Source organism: Pteropus medius, unplaced genomic scaffold (genome assembly GCF_902729225.1).
Source record: "Pteropus medius unplaced genomic scaffold, Ma_sr-lr_union100, whole genome shotgun sequence".
In the NCBI taxonomy this organism is placed as follows: Eukaryota; Metazoa; Chordata; class Mammalia; order Chiroptera; family Pteropodidae; genus Pteropus; species Pteropus medius.
This window is the reverse complement of record NW_024340699.1, coordinates 13,818,336-13,836,161: the sequence shown is the minus strand read 5'-3', so window position 1 is coordinate 13,836,161 and position 17,826 is coordinate 13,818,336. Positions and strand designations below refer to the sequence as shown.

The 17,826-nt window shown below is 55.1% G+C and overlaps 1 protein-coding gene across 1 annotated transcript in view; it reads right to left on the bottom strand.

Annotated features, from left to right (window-relative positions):
• Positions 1-6,927: 6,927 nt before the first annotated feature.
• RNF216 (ring finger protein 216) overlaps positions 6,928-17,826 on the bottom strand; it is a 118,124-nt gene continuing 107,225 nt past the window's right edge. Inside the window, 3 exon segments of the mRNA XM_039878562.1 lie at positions 6,928-9,811; positions 9,814-9,891; positions 10,245-10,314. Of these exon segments, the coding sequence (XP_039734496.1) occupies positions 9,588-9,811; positions 9,814-9,891; positions 10,245-10,314 (372 nt within the window). The 3' untranslated portion in view covers positions 6,928-9,587.

Below are 17,826 nucleotides of genomic sequence, written 5' to 3'. Positions count from 1 at the left end.
TTTCTTTTTGTATTTCTTTACATGTTCGTTCTGCTGGGACGGCTCACCTTCCGAGGTTCGGCTTTGCTGGGTGGGGCCCGAGCGGCCTTTGGTCTGGGGCTGACTTTGCCTGCTGTGGCGGCGACATATTTCTGGCTCTGATTTGTGCTTTGCTGTGGGGAACCCGCTCAACCCAAGTGCCGTGACTCTGCGGGTCCCTTTGCCTGCTCCCCTCTGCTGATTCTTTGCCCAGCTGGTGTCGGTTCTGCACGGGTCAGCGGAAGACAGAGGCGCCCTCTGCCCTCCCTCTCTGGGCAGCTGCCCTCCTTCCTCCCCATCTGCCCTGTGGATCCTCCGCCTTCCACGATTCTCAGCTGGCTCCTCACCTCGGGGGGTTGGGGGTCCGTCTGGCCCTCGTGGGGCTTCCAGTCCGCGTGCTACAGCCCGGAAGTCACAGGGTCCACTTCTCCGGGGGTCACTGACCTTGCTCCCATTGTCCACTGTCTAACTCCCATTTTTCCTTTATGTTTGTCTAATTTTTTTAGTTGTCTGTTTAAGGGGGGAGGGTATGTCTGATCCTCGTTACTCCATTGTGGCCAGAAGCGATATTTCTGCCTTTTCTTTCTTCTGTTTTTAAACGGTTTTATTGAGAGAGAATTCACCTACCATACAACTTAATTCGATGGCTTTTGCATACTTGCGGATGGATAGGTGCGACCATCACCACAGTCTACTTGAAAACATTTCGTCACCTGGGAAAGAAAGACGGGGCCCTTATCCCCCCACCTGCCTCCTGCTCTCGCCCTAGGGACCACTCATCTCCTTGTGTCTGCAGTTTGCCGACTGGACGTTTCGTATCAGTGCGGTCGTACAGGCTGTGGCCTTGTATGTGTGTGGCTTCTTTCACTTAGCGTGGTGTTTGACGTAGGGTTTCGAGGTCCATCCGCATCGTAGTGCGTGTGAGCATGTCCTTCCTTTTTTTTCGTTTTGAATATCTAATTGACTTTATTAAGCCATTCGTGATTGGGCAGCCTCCCACCGAGCACCTAGAAAGGCGCTTGTCTGCCTTTGTATGGCCATATGACGTCCCACTGTGTGGATGGACCGCGTTCCCTTTCTTTTATCCGTTCATCTGATGGTGGACGTTTGATTGTTCCCACTTTCTGGCTACGATGAGTCATGCTCAATCATTGTATGAAAACTTTCTGAGGAAATGTCTCTGCAGACTAATAACTCCAGCTCTTGACATCTGTGCCATCAGGACGCTCGTAAAGTCCGAGCTCACCGTACCCTGCCCAACCCCTCCAGGGCTCCAGCTGGCAGGCGACTCGCAGTGTAAAGAACCCTCACCCATGTTTCCCGATTCTAAAAACAATTAAGGGAGCATTGGTGTGGCTTCCGTAGGTCAGACCGTCTTCACATATGATATCTCATTTAATGCCCCCCAAATCCCCCTTCTAAGGCAGGCATTTTTAGCCTCATTTCAAGATTTGTTCTTTCAACAATTATCTCCTGAGCATCCCAGCCACTGGGCAGAGTGGGGCTCCCTGTCCTTCAGGGTGGCCGGCACTATGGAAAGGCACTATGGAAAATATTCCATGAGCAGGGAACTACTCCGGGACAGTCAGTGCCTCACGAGGAAAGGTCAGCGGACAGGGGACAGGGCCAGGAAATGGCGGAGTCGGGTGAGAACTGAGCGCCTGTGCTTCCTTCAGGACGCCCAGCCTCCAGTCACTCCAGGCTTCCTCCGTGGCCTCGATCCCCAGCACACAGGAGAGAGATGTCTGTGGGGGAGGTGTCAGTGTCCCCTGAGGTCAGAGGCTGAGCAGGTTCAGCTGGCCGGCTGTAGGGGCTAGAGAGCCATCTGGGGCCACCCTGGATGGTGACTGTGGCCAGGCCGGGTCAGTTCCCTGAGGCAGGTCCCAGGGTTCCTGGGATAGGGCCAGCCACTGTGCCCTTCCTTTGAACTACGTCGTGTGTTCATCTTATAGTCACGCTGACCCTAAAGCTCAGGTGTTTCTCCACGTGAGCTGCGGGGAACGACGTTGCCTTTGAAGACGGGGCAGGGCCAGCCAGCGGGCGCGCATCTCGGCGCCCCGGTTCCGGGTACTGTGTTTGTTCCATTGCCAAAGCTTTTTAGGTCTGACTTGGTTTTTTTCTGTTTGCTTCCATATCATGCGTATTTTTCTAGTAAATGGCCTCAAACTGGATAGGCATGAGGAGAGAGAGGTAAGAGCCCCTTAGGAAGGCTGTGGCAGCTGGCTCCCTACAGAGACATCCTAGGCACAGGTGCACGGTCCACTCTCTGGGGCACGAATGCCGCTCCCATCAGGGACCAGGGCCCCGCGTGCCATGGGCTGGCTGTGGCCGGGGGCGGGGGGCTGTTGCGCTCGCTCAGGGCCGAGGCCTTGATAGGCAGGCAGTGCCCACTCCTGGCCTCTAGGAGGGACGCTCGGATGTCCCTCCTAAGGACGATGACAGGCCAGGGGCACAGCAGCCCTGGGAGGTCACCTCAGGGTTGCCGTCTCAGGCCAAGCCCAGCCGAGAGCAGAGCTGCCGGGTGAGCATGAGCTTGTGGCCCCGGAGCTTTTCCAGAAATAGCTCCGCGGGCCCTTTGAAGCCACTGCTTCGGGATGTGGTTTCTGCAGTGGATGAGACTTTGGAGAAGCGGTTGGTGGCTGGCTCTTGGGAGGCCCCGGCCAGGTGGGGCTCTGAGAAGAGGAGGGACAGCGCCTGGGTGGGCTGTGAGATGCGGGATGCTGCTCCCAGGAGGCCGCCCAGACACCAGAGGGCCAGAGAGAGGCTCTGAGGCAGGGAGGTCCGAGGACACCTGAGGGGGCACTTTAGGGCACCTGGGTCTCCATGACTGCACGAGCCCCCTCCTCGCCTTGCTTCCCCGGCACCCGCTCTGCCTGCCTATAGAACGGGTGAGGAGGAGGAGTGACCTTGGGGCCCTGGCCAGGCCCTCGGGATTGGCTGCAGAGATGGCCTCACTGACAAACGCACAGTATTTGACCAAAGCCATCACCTCTCTGCTCTGCTCAATGTGTCCGGGCCCCACTGCTCCGTCACTGCTCTGTCAGCTACCCTGACAGGGCCTGCCTGTTCCCGCGGGCCTCCTCTCAGCAAGTCCCCATTGGCACCAGGTCCCCTTGGTCCCTCTCCTGCACCCCTCCCAGATATGGTCCTGCCTGTCCCATCCCACCGGGGGCCAGACGGCAGCCTTCTCCCAGAGCTTCCCCCCGGGGCCGCTGGGGCAGGCAGCGCCCCCACCACTGTGGAGCCAACTGAAAATGCAGATTCCCAGGAGCCGCCAGGACCATGGGCCCTGGCACTTTAATTTGGACAAGCTGCGGGTGGTGAGGATGAAGAGCCAGCCCGGGGCCCTTCCCCACTGTCTAGGCTCTAGGCACCTCCTCTGTGACGCCTCCCAGTCCCTGGGCCACCCCTGCTGCCTCCTCTCCGTGTCTGTTGCCACCTGCCTGCTGTCTCGTTGCATGTTTGTTGTTGCCTCTGCGGGGGAGCCTGACAGCCCGACTACCCAGTCGAACGGTGCCTTCCCAGGACCCAGCCAGACCTGTTTCCCTTGATGGCATGTGCACAGGTGTGTGGACAGACGTGCGACATGTACAGGGTGCGGACGTGGACTCAGTGCCTGAGATTCCTGTGTGGGGTTTGATGTAGTCTCAGACACACCAGACGCATGCCAAGGGTGACAAGCACTTTGTCCCCAAGGAGCTACCCACAGAATAGTGAAGGACAACAGACTGGATGCACACAGGCCTGAACCTGGGGGCCACCTGAGACAAGACTCTAATTCAGCGGTCCCCAACCTTTATGGCACCAGGGACCGGTGCTCCTATGAAAATCTAACGCCTGATGATCTGAGGCGGAGCTGAGGCGGCGATGCTGGCGCTGGGAGCGGATGCAGATACAGTTGAAGCTTCGCTCACTCGCCCACCGCTCACCTCCTGCCATGTGGCCTGGTTCCTGACAGGCCAGGGACCGGTACCTGTCTGCGGCACAGCAGCTGGGGACCCCTGCTCTAAGGGAGAGCAAGAACAGAATAAGACACCTCCCTTCCCCGTGCCCACCTCAGGCCAAACGCTTTCCCCATCTCATCTGTCACAATCTGATGAAAAGACGCTGTAATCATCCCCACTTCACGGTCACACAGCAGCGAGCTGGGATCTGCACACCTGCAGAGCCCACAGAAAAGATTCTGAACACGTGACATCCCAGGACAGCCTCGGGCCAAACTCTCACCCTCCCTCCTTAGGGAAGAAGCTGGCCCAGGACTTTGTCGAAACATGTCGATGAAGGGAGAGGAAGCAACTAGAGAAAATGGCTGTTTGACTCAATCCTGAGCAAGAGGGAAGACACAGATGGGGATTTAGACGTGACCTTTTCCTGCAGGGGTCATGAGAACAAAGGGCTGGCAGGCTGGGCGGGGGTAGTTTTGCAGCAGCCTTCTGAAAAGTACTTTTGAGAAGTCGAAAGAGAAGGCTAACGGAGCCTGTGGCAAGAGGCTCTAAAAGGGAGCTGGTTAGCAGCCATGTTTCGGAAGCGCTTGCTTGTCATACCTTGCTAAGGCTCGAGATGAAAACCTGCACATCTGGTTTCCTAGTTTCGTGAAACATGTTGCATAATCGTAAAACACACACACACACACACACACTGGAAGGAAATGCATCAGAATATCATCAGTAGTTACCTCTGGGCAACGAAGCATTTCTTTATACTTTTCTGTGTTTCAATTTTTTTCTATTTTAAAGCATTTATAACTGGCATATATGTGTGTGTGTGTGTGTGTGTATATATACTTTTAAAGGATAGAAAAATAAAGGTTTGGACATTACAATTACAAATGCTACTGGCCTAAAAGCAGCTCCATCTAAAGAAAGGCGTGTCGATACAAGCGATACCTCCACGAGGTCTGATTCCATGGCGTGGGGTGCATCTTAGGACAGCTGAGGGACCACGGGTACGAAGATGTGCCGGCGAGGAGCAGAGCACAGCTCGGGGCTCCTACCTGCTACTGGTGGATTGACACGGCTTTGCAGGAGAGGAAGTTGGCAAAAGCCATCAAAATACATCCCGCCCCCCATCTTTTGTGCCCCGACTCCACCACTGGAGATACGCCTATTCAAACAAAAAAGGGGCGTTAATCATTGAGGTGTATGTGCTGGCAAACCATTGGAAGCACTCAAATTTTCCTTAACAGAGATGGCTGAGTAACTTGTGGCAAATGTACACAAAGGCAGGCATTAAAAGGACTAATGAGATCCTCAGACCCGGAGAACAGTACAGGTTGTAAGGGGAGAAATCCGAGTTGCGGTGAAAAGTATGAAGCCGCTTTTGTGGACGCAAAGAGCCTAGCCCCTCTGCAGGTGTGCGTGCTGCGACCTGCTGGCTGGCACGCGTGACTCTGGTTACCTGGACGGAGGATGGAAAAAAAACGATTGTGGTAGACTAGGAAGCTAGCCATCACTTACCTACTTAGTGTTAACCTAAATATAAAAAGGCCTTTCTAAGTGAGAGGCAGCAAGTGTTTACTTGAAATCAGTTAATAGCTATTCAGGAACCATTAATTCAGGCAGAAGCCCAAACAGTGTTGGGATTAGGAGACGAAGGCCAGGGGTACTTATGGGAAAGGGACCATGCATAGAAGGCGAGCATTTCTATTGGTGCCGAGAACATAACATTATGATGTTACTTTTAAATGTTTTTAATTGTCAGTTGGGTAGTCATCAGTCCCATAGTCATAACTGCTTGTTATCTTTGCCAACAGTTCTTTGAGACATAATTTTGCCCTCGGCCCAGTCCAAAGGTTATTTTGCCATTTAAAAATTCCAGATTTGCGGCAAGATGTGAAAGGCGATTCCTCTGGCCTGGCAGCTCTGGTTCCATTTTAAAGTGACTCTGTTTCTATTATTTTTTACTGAAACTGTAGAAAGTCTATGATATTGCTGCAAAAATGTAAAATACGCATGCATAGGAACAAGGACTAGGTGGCACAGGTAAATTAAAAAGCCACGCCGACTAGTTCAGAAAGTGGGAATGCAGGTAAGTTCGTCTTCGATTTATTTCGGTATGTAGGCTTCCCTCGAGCGGCGCGGGCTTGGACTGTGCGGGCTCTGCGGGTCCACCCCATACGGCTCTTCCAATTGGCCCACGAAGCTAACAACTGCGTTGTTCAAGGGTCAACTGGCGGTTGGAATTCCAGGTACGCGGAAAGGCCGGCTGTGGTCATAATCAGCTGACTGCAAGGGCAGTTGGTGCCCCCTGACTTGTTCGAGGCTCAGCAGTACTTTTATCAGATGTACCAAAAAAAAAAAAAAGTACACTTAAGAAACAGCTGCAAATGGCAGGAGGGGACAGCCTCACGTTTTATTGGAATTTTGAGCTCGGCTTGCTCTCCGGTGTGCTGTGGTCCACCGGCGCGCAGGTGCCTTCCAGGCCGTGGGGCAGATTCCTGCAGGTGCACGTCTGGCACCCAGCAGGAGGTGCTCCCGGGAGGAGGCCCTGAAGGGCCAGGACCCATCTGTAACTGCCCTTCGGGGAGCCCAGCTCCTGCAGATCGCTCTCCAGGGCGAGTCTGCTGCAGGCACCTGGAAGTGGGGCTAAATGCAATTTCTCGAAGGTGACGCTGTGCCAAAAAACAAAAAAACAAGCCCTTTGTGCCTAACCGGGGCCTCGGTTGGCACGCAAGCAAGGTGACAGCATCATGGCCACCCATTTTTTCTCCCGGGCAGGGGAGAGGCAGGAAAACCTCCCTTCCCCGCACAGGGCTGCTGCGCTGGGACCAGATCTTGCTGTGACTTCTCTGGTGCATGGGGTTCAGACCTAAGCACCCCAGGAATTTGCCAGGCTGTCTCTGCAGCTCCCGTGATTTTGCGGGTATGGCGGGCCAATCTGACTGCCATGCGGAGAAACGAAACCAGAGGGGACAGGGCACACAAACGTTTATTTACAAAAAGTCCAAGGTACATGATACAGGCTTTTTACACACAGTAGTTGAAACAATTATTTTATGTATTTTTACTACCAGAAGGTAAAGAACAAATTTAATAATTTTTGCTATTTTTATACAAAGTGACAGGTCATGCACTTTTTAAGTTTTAAAATCTTTTGCTAAGTGCAAATACTAGATTCCTTTTTCCAGTTTTAAGGCAAGTGGAATGGGACTGTCACTGGGCCGTCTTGCTCCGGGGAGGAAGCACAGAGGCCCAGAAGGGAAGGTGCCAGGCCACCTCTGTCTCCGGGACTCCTGCTTTGTCCCTCAGACTCTGATCTCTCTGGGTTTCCTGTTATTTGCATCTTGCAGTCACTTGTTGGCTTGTCAGATGATTGTGGCCCCATCTCGCCACCAAACCCCATCACTAGTGCTGAATGGTTGAGGTGCCAGGTGTGCAGGTCCTGCCTCTGGGACACTGAGGTGTCTAGAGGATCATGTAGGGACACAACTGATGGCAGTGAACTTCTCCAAAGCAGCGACTGAGCCATACCGCGAGCCCTGACCCGCACAGGGACGTCAGGAATCAGGTGCCACGGTTCAGAAAGGCAGGGGTGGCTCTCAAGCAGTGTGTGGGCCTAGAAACAGTCAGAACTCTGCTCAAAGGTGAAGTCCTCCATTTGGTCTCAGGGGGAACCATTATTCTGGCCCCCTCCCTCCCGTGCCAAGGACACCCTTGCACGCCAAGTCCCTCGCTATGGCAAGGATGGTGCAAGCCATCGTTCAGGGTCTGTCCGCGCAGCTGTCCCGGGCCCTGGAGGCACAGGCCCGGGGCTGTGGGGCAGAGGGGAACAAATTGGCTCAGGCAGCCTAGGAGGTTCAGGGTGTGGCCTGGGGGCCAGGACAAGCGCTGTCACCAGTGGGCCAGGACAGTGCCTGAGGTCACTCTCCCCATCTGGTGGGATGTCTGCTGGCGCTCACTGATCTGAGACCTTCCCCTGGGGGAAGCATGGGTGACATGCTTTGAAGGTACCTGTCACTGCGCCCGCAGTGTGCCCCATCAGGGCTCTCCCAAGGCACTGCCATTCAGGCTGGCAGTGAGGTGCAGACAGCCCCCCAGGGAGAGGTCCCGGCAGTGGAGACCTGGCGCAGGCCTGTCCTCACCGGCCCCACCCTGCGCCCCGACGACCGCCTACTGCAAAGCCCTCACCCGGAGGAAAAGCAGCAAGAAAGGGCACCTTTGCAGATTTACCCCATTTTATTCCTTGAAATACAACCAAGAAGCCAACGGCAGCGGGGACGGCACCTAGCAACGCTCGGTCCCAACAGCGGGGAGCAGGTCTGGGTGGTGCAGAGGGTGGGACGGTGTCTGCGACTGGCCAGAAGCTCATCCTCCTCTGGTGTGTGGGCGCACTACGTGCTTGTGGGAACCCCACCGCCGCCAGAGGCACGGCAACATGGACGCACTTACATGGGGAGCCAGACAGGCTTGGCCTCAGCCGAGGCCTCAGCTCTGCACAGCCTGGCGTGTGACGTACCGCACAGTGGGTGGCTCAAACCCTGGGCGGGGGCTGGACAGGAAAAGGGAGCGGGAACACAGAAGGGACTCCGTGCAGACTTGCCCACCCTCAGGGGAGCAGCTGCTGGGCCGCAGAGCAACGACCGGCCGGGTAGATCTCGGGTGGGCACAACCTGGGTCACCTGGCCCCTGGGGACACCCATTGCCCCAAACCTAGGGGAGCTGTTCACTGCCTGGTTGGTAGCAGAGAAGGCTCTCCAGTAGCTGGGCTGCCCGGGAGAGCCACCAGGCCCGTTACTGCTGCCTCAAAGAGATCTCCTTTGGCTGAAGCTTCAGGACCACGCAGATCGCACACGCGGCCTGACCTGGGAGAACGGGTTTCTCTGACCTTCCGTGAGGGAGAATCTGGTGGGCCACGGAAAACTAGGTAAGGTCAAAGTGAGTAAACAGCAAACGTTTCCTTAAACTACAAAACAGAACCTACAGCACGAGATGGTCTCTCTGTGGTCTCATCTGAGTGGACCAAAGGGGAGAGAGACCCCTCAACGGTCAGCGGGGTTCCAGACGTAGGGGACACGGTCTGCAGCTTCCCCACCCTGAGTGGTGCTCCCGGGCCTGTGGACACCGCTCTGCCACCTCACTCGGGTCAGCAGCTCGAGGCAGCAGGAGACCCGGCCTTCGCTACACGGCTCCCACCGCTCCGCCCCCCCGACGGCTCCACTCGTCACTTGGGCTTTGCTGGGGACCAGCGGCGCTGCACAGGAAGGCCTACGTGGTTTGAACTGAGAGAATTCTGTCTGCTGGAGAGGGGTGGGAGGCAAACATTCCCCTCGTCTCCTGCAGGAACACGGGTGACAGAACAGAGATGGGCTGCCTCGTGGCCAGGGCCACTGGAATGGCAGCTGGGGTGGCAGAACTCGTTAGGAAGTGGGTGCTGCGCCCCCTCTGGCCCAGCTAGCCTGCCGGCGACTCTAAGGGGCAGAGGCGCTTCCCGGGGAGAAGTGGGAAGAGCAGCCTGTCCTTTCAGGAGCCGAGCCCGGCACCCCTCCTAGGAAGGCACGGCAGACCCGCTGGCTGGGGGCAGAGGACCCAGCCGCCCCGCTGCGGGGCTCCAGGAGGGGCAGGGCCCAGGCATCAGAAGCGATGCCGTGGCTGGGGGCCAAAGTGCATGGGCAGGTTGTGCTCCAGGGGCAGGTGGACAGGGGCGAAGTCATAGTTGACCCGCACGTTGGGAAGAGGTGGCACGTAGGGTGCGGGGATGGGGCCCATGTTCAGGGGGAAGTTGTTGAACACGGGCCGGACGGGCAGCAGGGGAAGGTGGCAACACAAGGGCACTCCAAGTGCCGGTGGCAGTTCTGCGGACGGCCTAGGGCTTCCACTCTCTGCACTTTCTCCGGGGGCTTCTCCAAGGGGGGCCCGATGCGTTTAAAGGTGTTTTCTGGAAAGGACACGGGGGTTAGTAAAGAAAACAGTTAAAGCCAACTGTGCCTGGATCCGGCTCGGGGCCAGGAGCTGTGGCCTTCAGCGTCATTCTTACCTGTGCACACAGGAGGGCTTCCTAAGCTCAAACCCACCCACAGGCCCTCCTGGCCGTCCAGGATGCTGAGATTGGGTCTAAGCTTTCTCCGCCTCGCCCGCAGGAGCAGGACGTGCGGCTGGAGCGTATCTATAGCCACATGAGGGACAGTACTTCCCGGGTGGTCCCTGGCGGGGTGGAGCACCGGGATCCCTAGGGATGGCCAGCAGTGGGGCGCGTGCTGGGTGCAGGGCCTGTGCCGGGGGAGGACTTGCCTCCATTCTTTCTTTTCTGTTCTTCTTCGGCCTCCTTCTGGATTTCTTCAATTAGCTTCTCATCATCTTCCTAGAAAAAAAGCAACAAGATAAGCTGGCTCTCAACCAGCTGCACACAGTGCTGAGGCCGCACTGGGACTTGGCGGGGGTGGGGTGCTGGCTCACTGCTGACCAGCAGGGGGTTAGGCCAGAGACCTGCTGCTGACCAGCAGGGTCCTGGGCCTTCATGCCTCTCACCCCCAGTTCCCTCGGGATCATCTTCCTCCTCACTGGGTGGGGTTCCTGGGAGGAAGCCATCTGAAAGGCTGGGACCAAGGAGTGGGCTCTGTGCGTGGCAGGTGGCTTTCTGGGGGTTGGGCCGACAGCCCAAGGGGTCAGACCCGAGCCTACAGACTCTGAGCCCAACAGAGTCTCCCAAGTCCCTGAACTGGGCTGGAGAGTGTCTCCTCGGGCCTGCTAAGCCGTGAAGCTGGCCTAGGTCAGGTCTTGGGTATAGGAGGAAGGACACAGCACTTTAAGACCCCCCCACCCCGAGACCTTGCCACCCCTCCTTCCCAAACTCAACACTTCAAACGTGTTATTCCAGCCTGGGACAGGAGCCAAAGAGGCGCCCTGGGCACTGGCACAAGAGTGGCCTTCACCAGGGAAGCTCTGGGGACTGTGCTGGGCAAGCAGGGCACCAGGTCCAGGCGGTCTCCATAGCTCCGCCTGCCCCGGGCACCATGCTGGGCTGCTGGCTGGGACAGACCGTCCTTGACCGTGCCTGCCCTCCTGTACTGTGCTCGGTGGCCCAGCGAAGAGGCTTGCCCATGATCTGGAGGCTGATAGGACACACATGGGACTGAAGACACCCCCTCCCACCCAAGATGCACGCCTTTGCTGCCCGTGGCAGGGTGCTGCTGCAGCTGCATGGCGTGGGAATATGGTCTACCCCGCGGGGAGGGGCCCCAATATGGAGCAGAGCGGAACGCTGCAGCCTCAATCTGAACACATCGGCTGCACCGATCTAAACTGAGTGACAGGCAGACTTGGTCTGTTTTGTGGGGTCTTCTGGCTGCTTCTCCAAGAGTTAAGAGCAGGCAAGTTGGAAGAAGATGGGGAAGGGCAGTAGTGCCCAACATGGGGACAGGAGGGCACGAGCAAGTTTCAGTATTTCCAGAAGCCCGATGAAACACATGCTTCCCCAGACCAGGCACGAGAGCCTGCCACATGGCCAGAGATGTGCTGGGCTGGAAGGCGTCAGTGATAACTTTGGATGGTTCATGCTGACCTGAGGCCCTGCTGGCTGACGACACCCATGGGACTTGTGAGATGTGAATGGATGGCCACAGAGCACAGCATGTGAGCTGGAAAATACTGCTGGAAATCCCTAGACGAGAGGATAACGTGGCAGCCCCATGCACAGTTCACTTATTTACTTAGCACGTTATTAATGTCACAGCCAAGACAGTAATCAGTGACTTCAGCACACAGTCACGAAGCTCAGTGATCCTGGAGCCACGAGTTTCACTCAGTCGGTGTGTGGTGAACACCGACTCTGCTAGACGCTGCTCTAAGTTTACAGGGTAAACTTCTGACCAACAATGAAACTGAAAGTCATATTGATGGAATGAGTCAAAAGCTAAGTAATACGGTTCCTTTTTTTGGTAGATAAAAATTTTAGGACAGAGTCCCTGAAGACTGTGGGCTCCGTGGGCAGCGGCAGGAGGCCCCGTTAACTTCGCCGGCATTCTCAAGGCCGCAGAAGCCAAATGACAGTCTGGACTCAGTGGTCTCAGAGCTTCTTTCCAACTCTGACACTGGAAATTCTCATCATACGGCCAGGTCTTTTTCAGCTTCGCCTGGCCAGGTGTTCTGAGCAAGGCAAGGGGAGAGGGGTGACGAAGGTTAAGATCCCATCATGCATTTGAGAGTCACATCAGAGAATCGTTATGACCAGGAGGAATCCTAGTGGGTGTCAAGTCCGTCCCCTAGGTAATGCACAAAAATGCTCTACAAAATGCAAGACGTGGCCATCTAAGCTTCTGTGAACACAGTAAATGAGAGAACTTACTGCTCTACAAAATGTTCACTAAGCCAATCAACATCAAGGGCCACAGGAACTCATGGGGTTTGGTGGACAGTCTGAAGGTCTCCACGTGAACGTCAAGATAAATCCTACCAATGACCTAGATTAGGAGCTGGCCTCCTGGTGCCAGTGGCAGGCCTAGGAAAAAGAAACGAAACAGAAGCAACAGGGAAAGCAATCAAGACCGCCGAGCGTGGGAGCGCGGCGGCTCCGCACCTCTCGGCACGTGACCTGGGCAAGGTCCCGAACGCGAGCCTCAGCGCCTCATCTGTAAAGTGCGTTGTCTTCAGGACTGAATGAACTCAGCTGTGTCACAGACTCAGCACAAAGTGAGCATTCATTACTAAAGGTCGAAAAGCCTGGAAAATGTCAAGGACAGAAAGTTCAGAATGATAAGAAGTCTCAAGAAAAAGTGGTACAGATTGGGAGATGCCCCCGACGTTTCTCTCGGTGGCTTTGTTATGGTACAAGTGACAGGTTTCCTGACTCTGGTCATTTATTAATTGTAACTATCAGTACTACATCACCTTCGCCATCGCCACTACCTCGGCCCTATCTCTACCGCATCACCTAAATTTGGTTATGCCCATAAGTCCCCAAAGGGACACTCAAGGCCTCTGATGCCTAGAAGGCACCTTAGAAATCATCCATTCCAACTTCCTTATAGCACAGAAACTGAGGTCCCAGAGAAAGGAAGATGTTTGAGTTATGACTGGCTGGTGGAGGCCTAGGCAAATGCTTTATACCATTCTACGGTGTCACTCAAATAGCTTCCCTGGAAGAAATCCACAGAAAGGTCTCCCGAAGGATTCCTGTGCCCGATGTTCATTGGAAAATTTGAAGTGTGTGTTATTCTTTCACCCAAGAACAGGTACTGTGGGTCCAGTACGCAGCAGGCTCTGAGCTGGACACGCGGCAGTGACCCGGGCTGAGCTGGCCCCATTCGGTCTGAAGCTTCTGCCGTTGTGCTGTGATCACTGTTTTAGCTGGCATTCCACAGCATGAGAGACTAACCACTCACCCACCCTTCTCCTCACACTCTCTTGATACTTCTGTCAGGATAAACGAAGAATGAGGGATAAGAGTTTCCTTCGAGTAGAAGATTCCAGGTCCCCACAGTACCTGTCTGTTATCAAAGCTACCTTTCCTGTGATAAATCAAATGCTCCTGGTAGAGGTTCACCGCTGAATTCACGCACTGTAAAGACACCCTTAGGTGGGTCTGAGGCCCTCGCAGAGGCAATTGTGATACAGATCCGCCAGCTGCTGGAGGACAGAGTGGCCAGGTACACCTGACAGCAGACGCGGAGGCTGCCCTCCAGACTCTTCCTGCAGGAGCGGGGAGGAGCCTGTGAACCCCGAGTTCTTCACCTTCTGTAGAGCCACCTCGAGTCTCTGCCCTTCCTTCTGCTGCTCTGATCACTTCTGATCTGGTGAGTGGACTCAAGACCATTTTTCCTTAAGCCCTGTCCTTTCCCAGGGAGGCTGTGCCCTTAGAGCAGGGGTCCCCAACCCCTGGGCTATGGACTGGTACTGGTCTGTGGTCTGTTAGGAACTGGGCCGCACAGCGGGAGGTGAGTGGCGCGTGAGCGAGTGAAGCTTCATCTGTATCTGCAGCCGCTCCCAGCGCCAGCATCGCCGCCTCAGCTCCGCCTCAGATCATCAGGCCTTAGATTCTCATAGGAGCACTGGGCCCTGGTGCCAAAGAGGCTGGGGACCGCTGCCTTAGATTCTAAATTCAGTCTAAATTTCACCAGAAAATGAAAGCGTTCAACTATTTTGAGAAGTGATTGTTACCATAAATAATGAGTAAACTGTCAGTTACGTGTAGTAAATATGGGTTAGGAGTTTCAGGTTTCAACATTATCCAACTGGTTAGTCATAGGACACTGTGTTTAGATAGTAAGAAATAAAACACTTAAAATTTTTTTAAAGAAAAAATTACATTTTCAGCCAAATATGTGATTTTAAGGGGAAGATTTCTTACTTCATCTGGGGTGGGAGTTCTGTTCTCAAGCAGTTTCCCTTAAGTATTTTCAATTCCTTAAGAGTGAAGGCAGACTGAATTATGCACTTTAAAAATGGCAAATTTTATATATATTTTACTACAATTGAAAAGATTATGTTGAACAAAAGAGCGAAGACAGGCATAGGAGTTATTTTGAGCTGAAAATATGAAGACTGGGCTCTCATCACACCACTTCCTGGGTTTGGGCCTGCACGACAGATGCGGCTACTCAGGGCCTCCGGCGGGTGAGTCCCCTCGGCAAACATTCTGGGCATCCCTACTGTCACCTCGGGATAGGACACTTAAGCAAAAGGATTGTCATTCTGCAAATCTAGGACACACCTGGGCTGCTGGAGACGGGGGAACAATAGGAGGAAAGAAGAGGATGTGAGCCAGGTGCATGGGCTGGGTCACAGAGTGAACTGTCCCCAGGCCCTGCAGGCTGTCACCCACAGGAAGTCCAGGTGTGTGGAGCTGCCAGACCACGTGAATCTTATCTTAAAGCGGCGCTGGATTCCTAACACGGACTGCTGGTGTGATGGGAAGAACTCCAGCTTTGGGGCTCCACAGACCTGGGCTTGGGGACCCTTTTACTCCCCAGTGACCGAAATGGAGCCTATCATTTCCACAGCAAGTTTACTGTGAGAAGCACATGGCCTTTCTTTAATGAGGTGCCAAGCACGGTGACAGTAATAATGGTAGTTAACATTCACTGAGGGCCCCCTGGGTGCCAGCTCTTATCCTAAGCAGCTCACACAGACGTGATCTTTGTAACTCCACGAGATAGGTGCCATTCGTTAATGCCCACGTTACAGATGAGGCTCAGTGAGGCCGGAACCCAGCCCTTCCAGTCTCAGAGCCTGAGATCTTCAGCACATAAGCCACAGGTTTCTGAACTGAAGTTTCTGCAGCAGTGACTGGAGGGACCCGGGACACTGTCCCGCCCCGCCCTCAGCACTGTCCCTGGTGACTATTTTTAGGTCCTGCTTTGTTCCATGAGGAGTGCCTCTTCCCTTCGAAATACAAGAGGGTTCTTTCTCTCTGGGATGGGCAGAACTCTGAAATCTCCTTTCTCCATCAAATACAGAAGAGAATAGGGCAAAACAAAACATCTCCACTCAAGATGACGGCCAACACAGCAGAGAAAGGGCGCCGCTTCCCCAGAGAGTTTCAGGGAATTCTTATTTTCTTGGGGTCAGCTCACCTAGAAACGCATGTGTCATCCCTTAGGATGACTCACTCGAAGGTCTTTGGCCTCCCCGGCACTCGGCCTCTGAGATGAAGCCAGAAGACACCTCTCCCCGAGTGGGAGCCAAGAGCTCAGGGGCCCGGCAGCCTCAGGCGCGGGCTGGGCTCCGTCCCTGACCTGAGGCCGAGGGAACTGCTGGCTCACGGTGACCTGGTTTCCTATCGCCCCAACTGGATGCTGTTCTCAGCCCAACTTGACAGTGGAACAAATATTTATGGATTTCTCCAACTACATGTTTTCTCACGAGGCCACCAAGTCACTTGTATATATACCATGGAGTCTCACTGAATTTTCTCCTGACATGCACACACACACACACACGGCTTTGAGTCTCACATATATTAGCCTCACCAAACTCCAGGGAACATTTTGGCTTAATTCCCATTGGTTATTTTTGTATCCACAGCTGGCTTTCAAAGAGCCTGAAGTCCCCTTCTAGAAGGCCCTGCTCTGCACGAGGAGGTCCCCCTCCCTTGTGTGCTGCTGCAGTTCACACGCGGGCCCTCAAAGTGCCCCTCCAAGCCACGAGGGGCTGACGGGGAGTCTGCCCAGGTGCAATAGGCCCCGAGGATGTGATCACATGCAAGACACCGAGCAGAGTAAAATCGGGACCGGGGCAGGGCCTGGCCAGTTCTGGGCTCCGCAGGCAGTCAGAGGCCGCCAGCCTCGGGAGTGGGCTGGCCAGTCCCTCCAACTGCTGTGCCCTCAGTAAGGTTGGCGGCTAAACTGCCTGGGACCTGAGCGCCCCTTCCTTCACACCCCGCCTGCCTTGCCAGTGAGAGCTGTGGGAGGAACAGACGGCTCTGTCCCGACTCAGTGTGCTGGACACCCAAGCACTCCTAGTGAATGGCCACCAAGGGTGACCCCTCCTCCTCTGGCTCTTCTCCATGGCCTTTAAGACAGACCCAGTAAGCCTGGGTGAGTCTTCTTCTCTGTCCTCTTCTGGCCTCTCCTAATCTCGGTGAAAAGTTCCAAACAGATCCCTAGAATGTGGACGTAAGCGAGGCCAGGCTGAGACGGGAGGGCGCGCACTGGTCAGTGATCAGGACGTGCTGAGATGGGCGGGTCTCGGAAGGCCGAGTGTAATGGAACACCAGGCTAGGGTAGAAGTAAACTGTCCACGGCCACTGGGGACGCAAGAACTGTGAAGAGATGGGCACAGTACCTACGGTGGGCCAGTGCGCCTCAAACGCAGTGAAGAGGACAAAGGATTAAAGCAGAATGTGACATGGAGTCCCACTGCCCAGCAGATCTGGAAGGACATTTTAAACAGAGAACCGAGTGGGCTGCGCTTAACAGGGAGAGGCTTTCTTTCCTTTCCTCAGATTCCTCTGAGCTCAGCAGGATGCAGAAAGTGCTGGCCAGACACGAGGACTCTGACATGCCTGCTTCACGCGGAGGGGGAGGGGGGGCTTGCCAAGCACCGACTCAGCACACAGGCGCCGGCAGGAAGCAAGGCAGGGTTCACAAGAGAGGTTCTAATTAAGAAAAAACCACCACAGAACCCAACTCCTTAACTTGTCCCTTGACAAGGAAGTCTGTGCCCCTAACTGGGAAGAAGAGTCTGGACGGGGAGCATGAGGGCAGAGAAACTGCAAGAGGGTCACGGGGAAGGAGAGAACGTTTCCCTCGATCAGACTTGAGGGTGACCCCCGCCCAGGGCTGAAGGGGCCTATGACAGACAGGCATTCAGCGCATGGCGCGGGGCTGCCTCGCCCGGGCTGTGAGAATTTGTCTGAGCCTCTGCCTGCGTCAACACTGCTGGTCACCAGGGCTGGCTGCCCGCCTGCCTGCTGTTCAGCCTCTCGTAACCAGGGAGGAAAGATGGGTGACTTCTCTTTAGTTAACTTTTTCTCCCCTTAAAAAGGTGACTGCGAATTGCAAGTCAACTGCTACTTCCCTCCTGCAATTTTGGGGGTGGCGCTGGGGCTGGGATCCAGGTCATGTGTGGCCACAGCTGTTGTTAATAAACTTGCAATGATTTCATAAAAGGCTTCCAAAGAGCTGAGGATTTAGTTTCAAATTATTCCCAGATCGGCTGCAGATCGCTGAGCAACACTAGCCCCGAACCCCAGCCCCAGCTGTCCCCCTGCAACAGGAAATTGCGGGGAGGAGGGCGAAGCACAGCCCGTAGGGGCACACGCTGTGCAGCTGGGGTCCGGCCTGCATGTTGGGGTGGGGCACAGTCCCAACAGGCTCTGGGCTGGCTTCTGCAGCCATCTCCTCGGGTCACAGAGGCCCAGCACCCAATCGCCTTT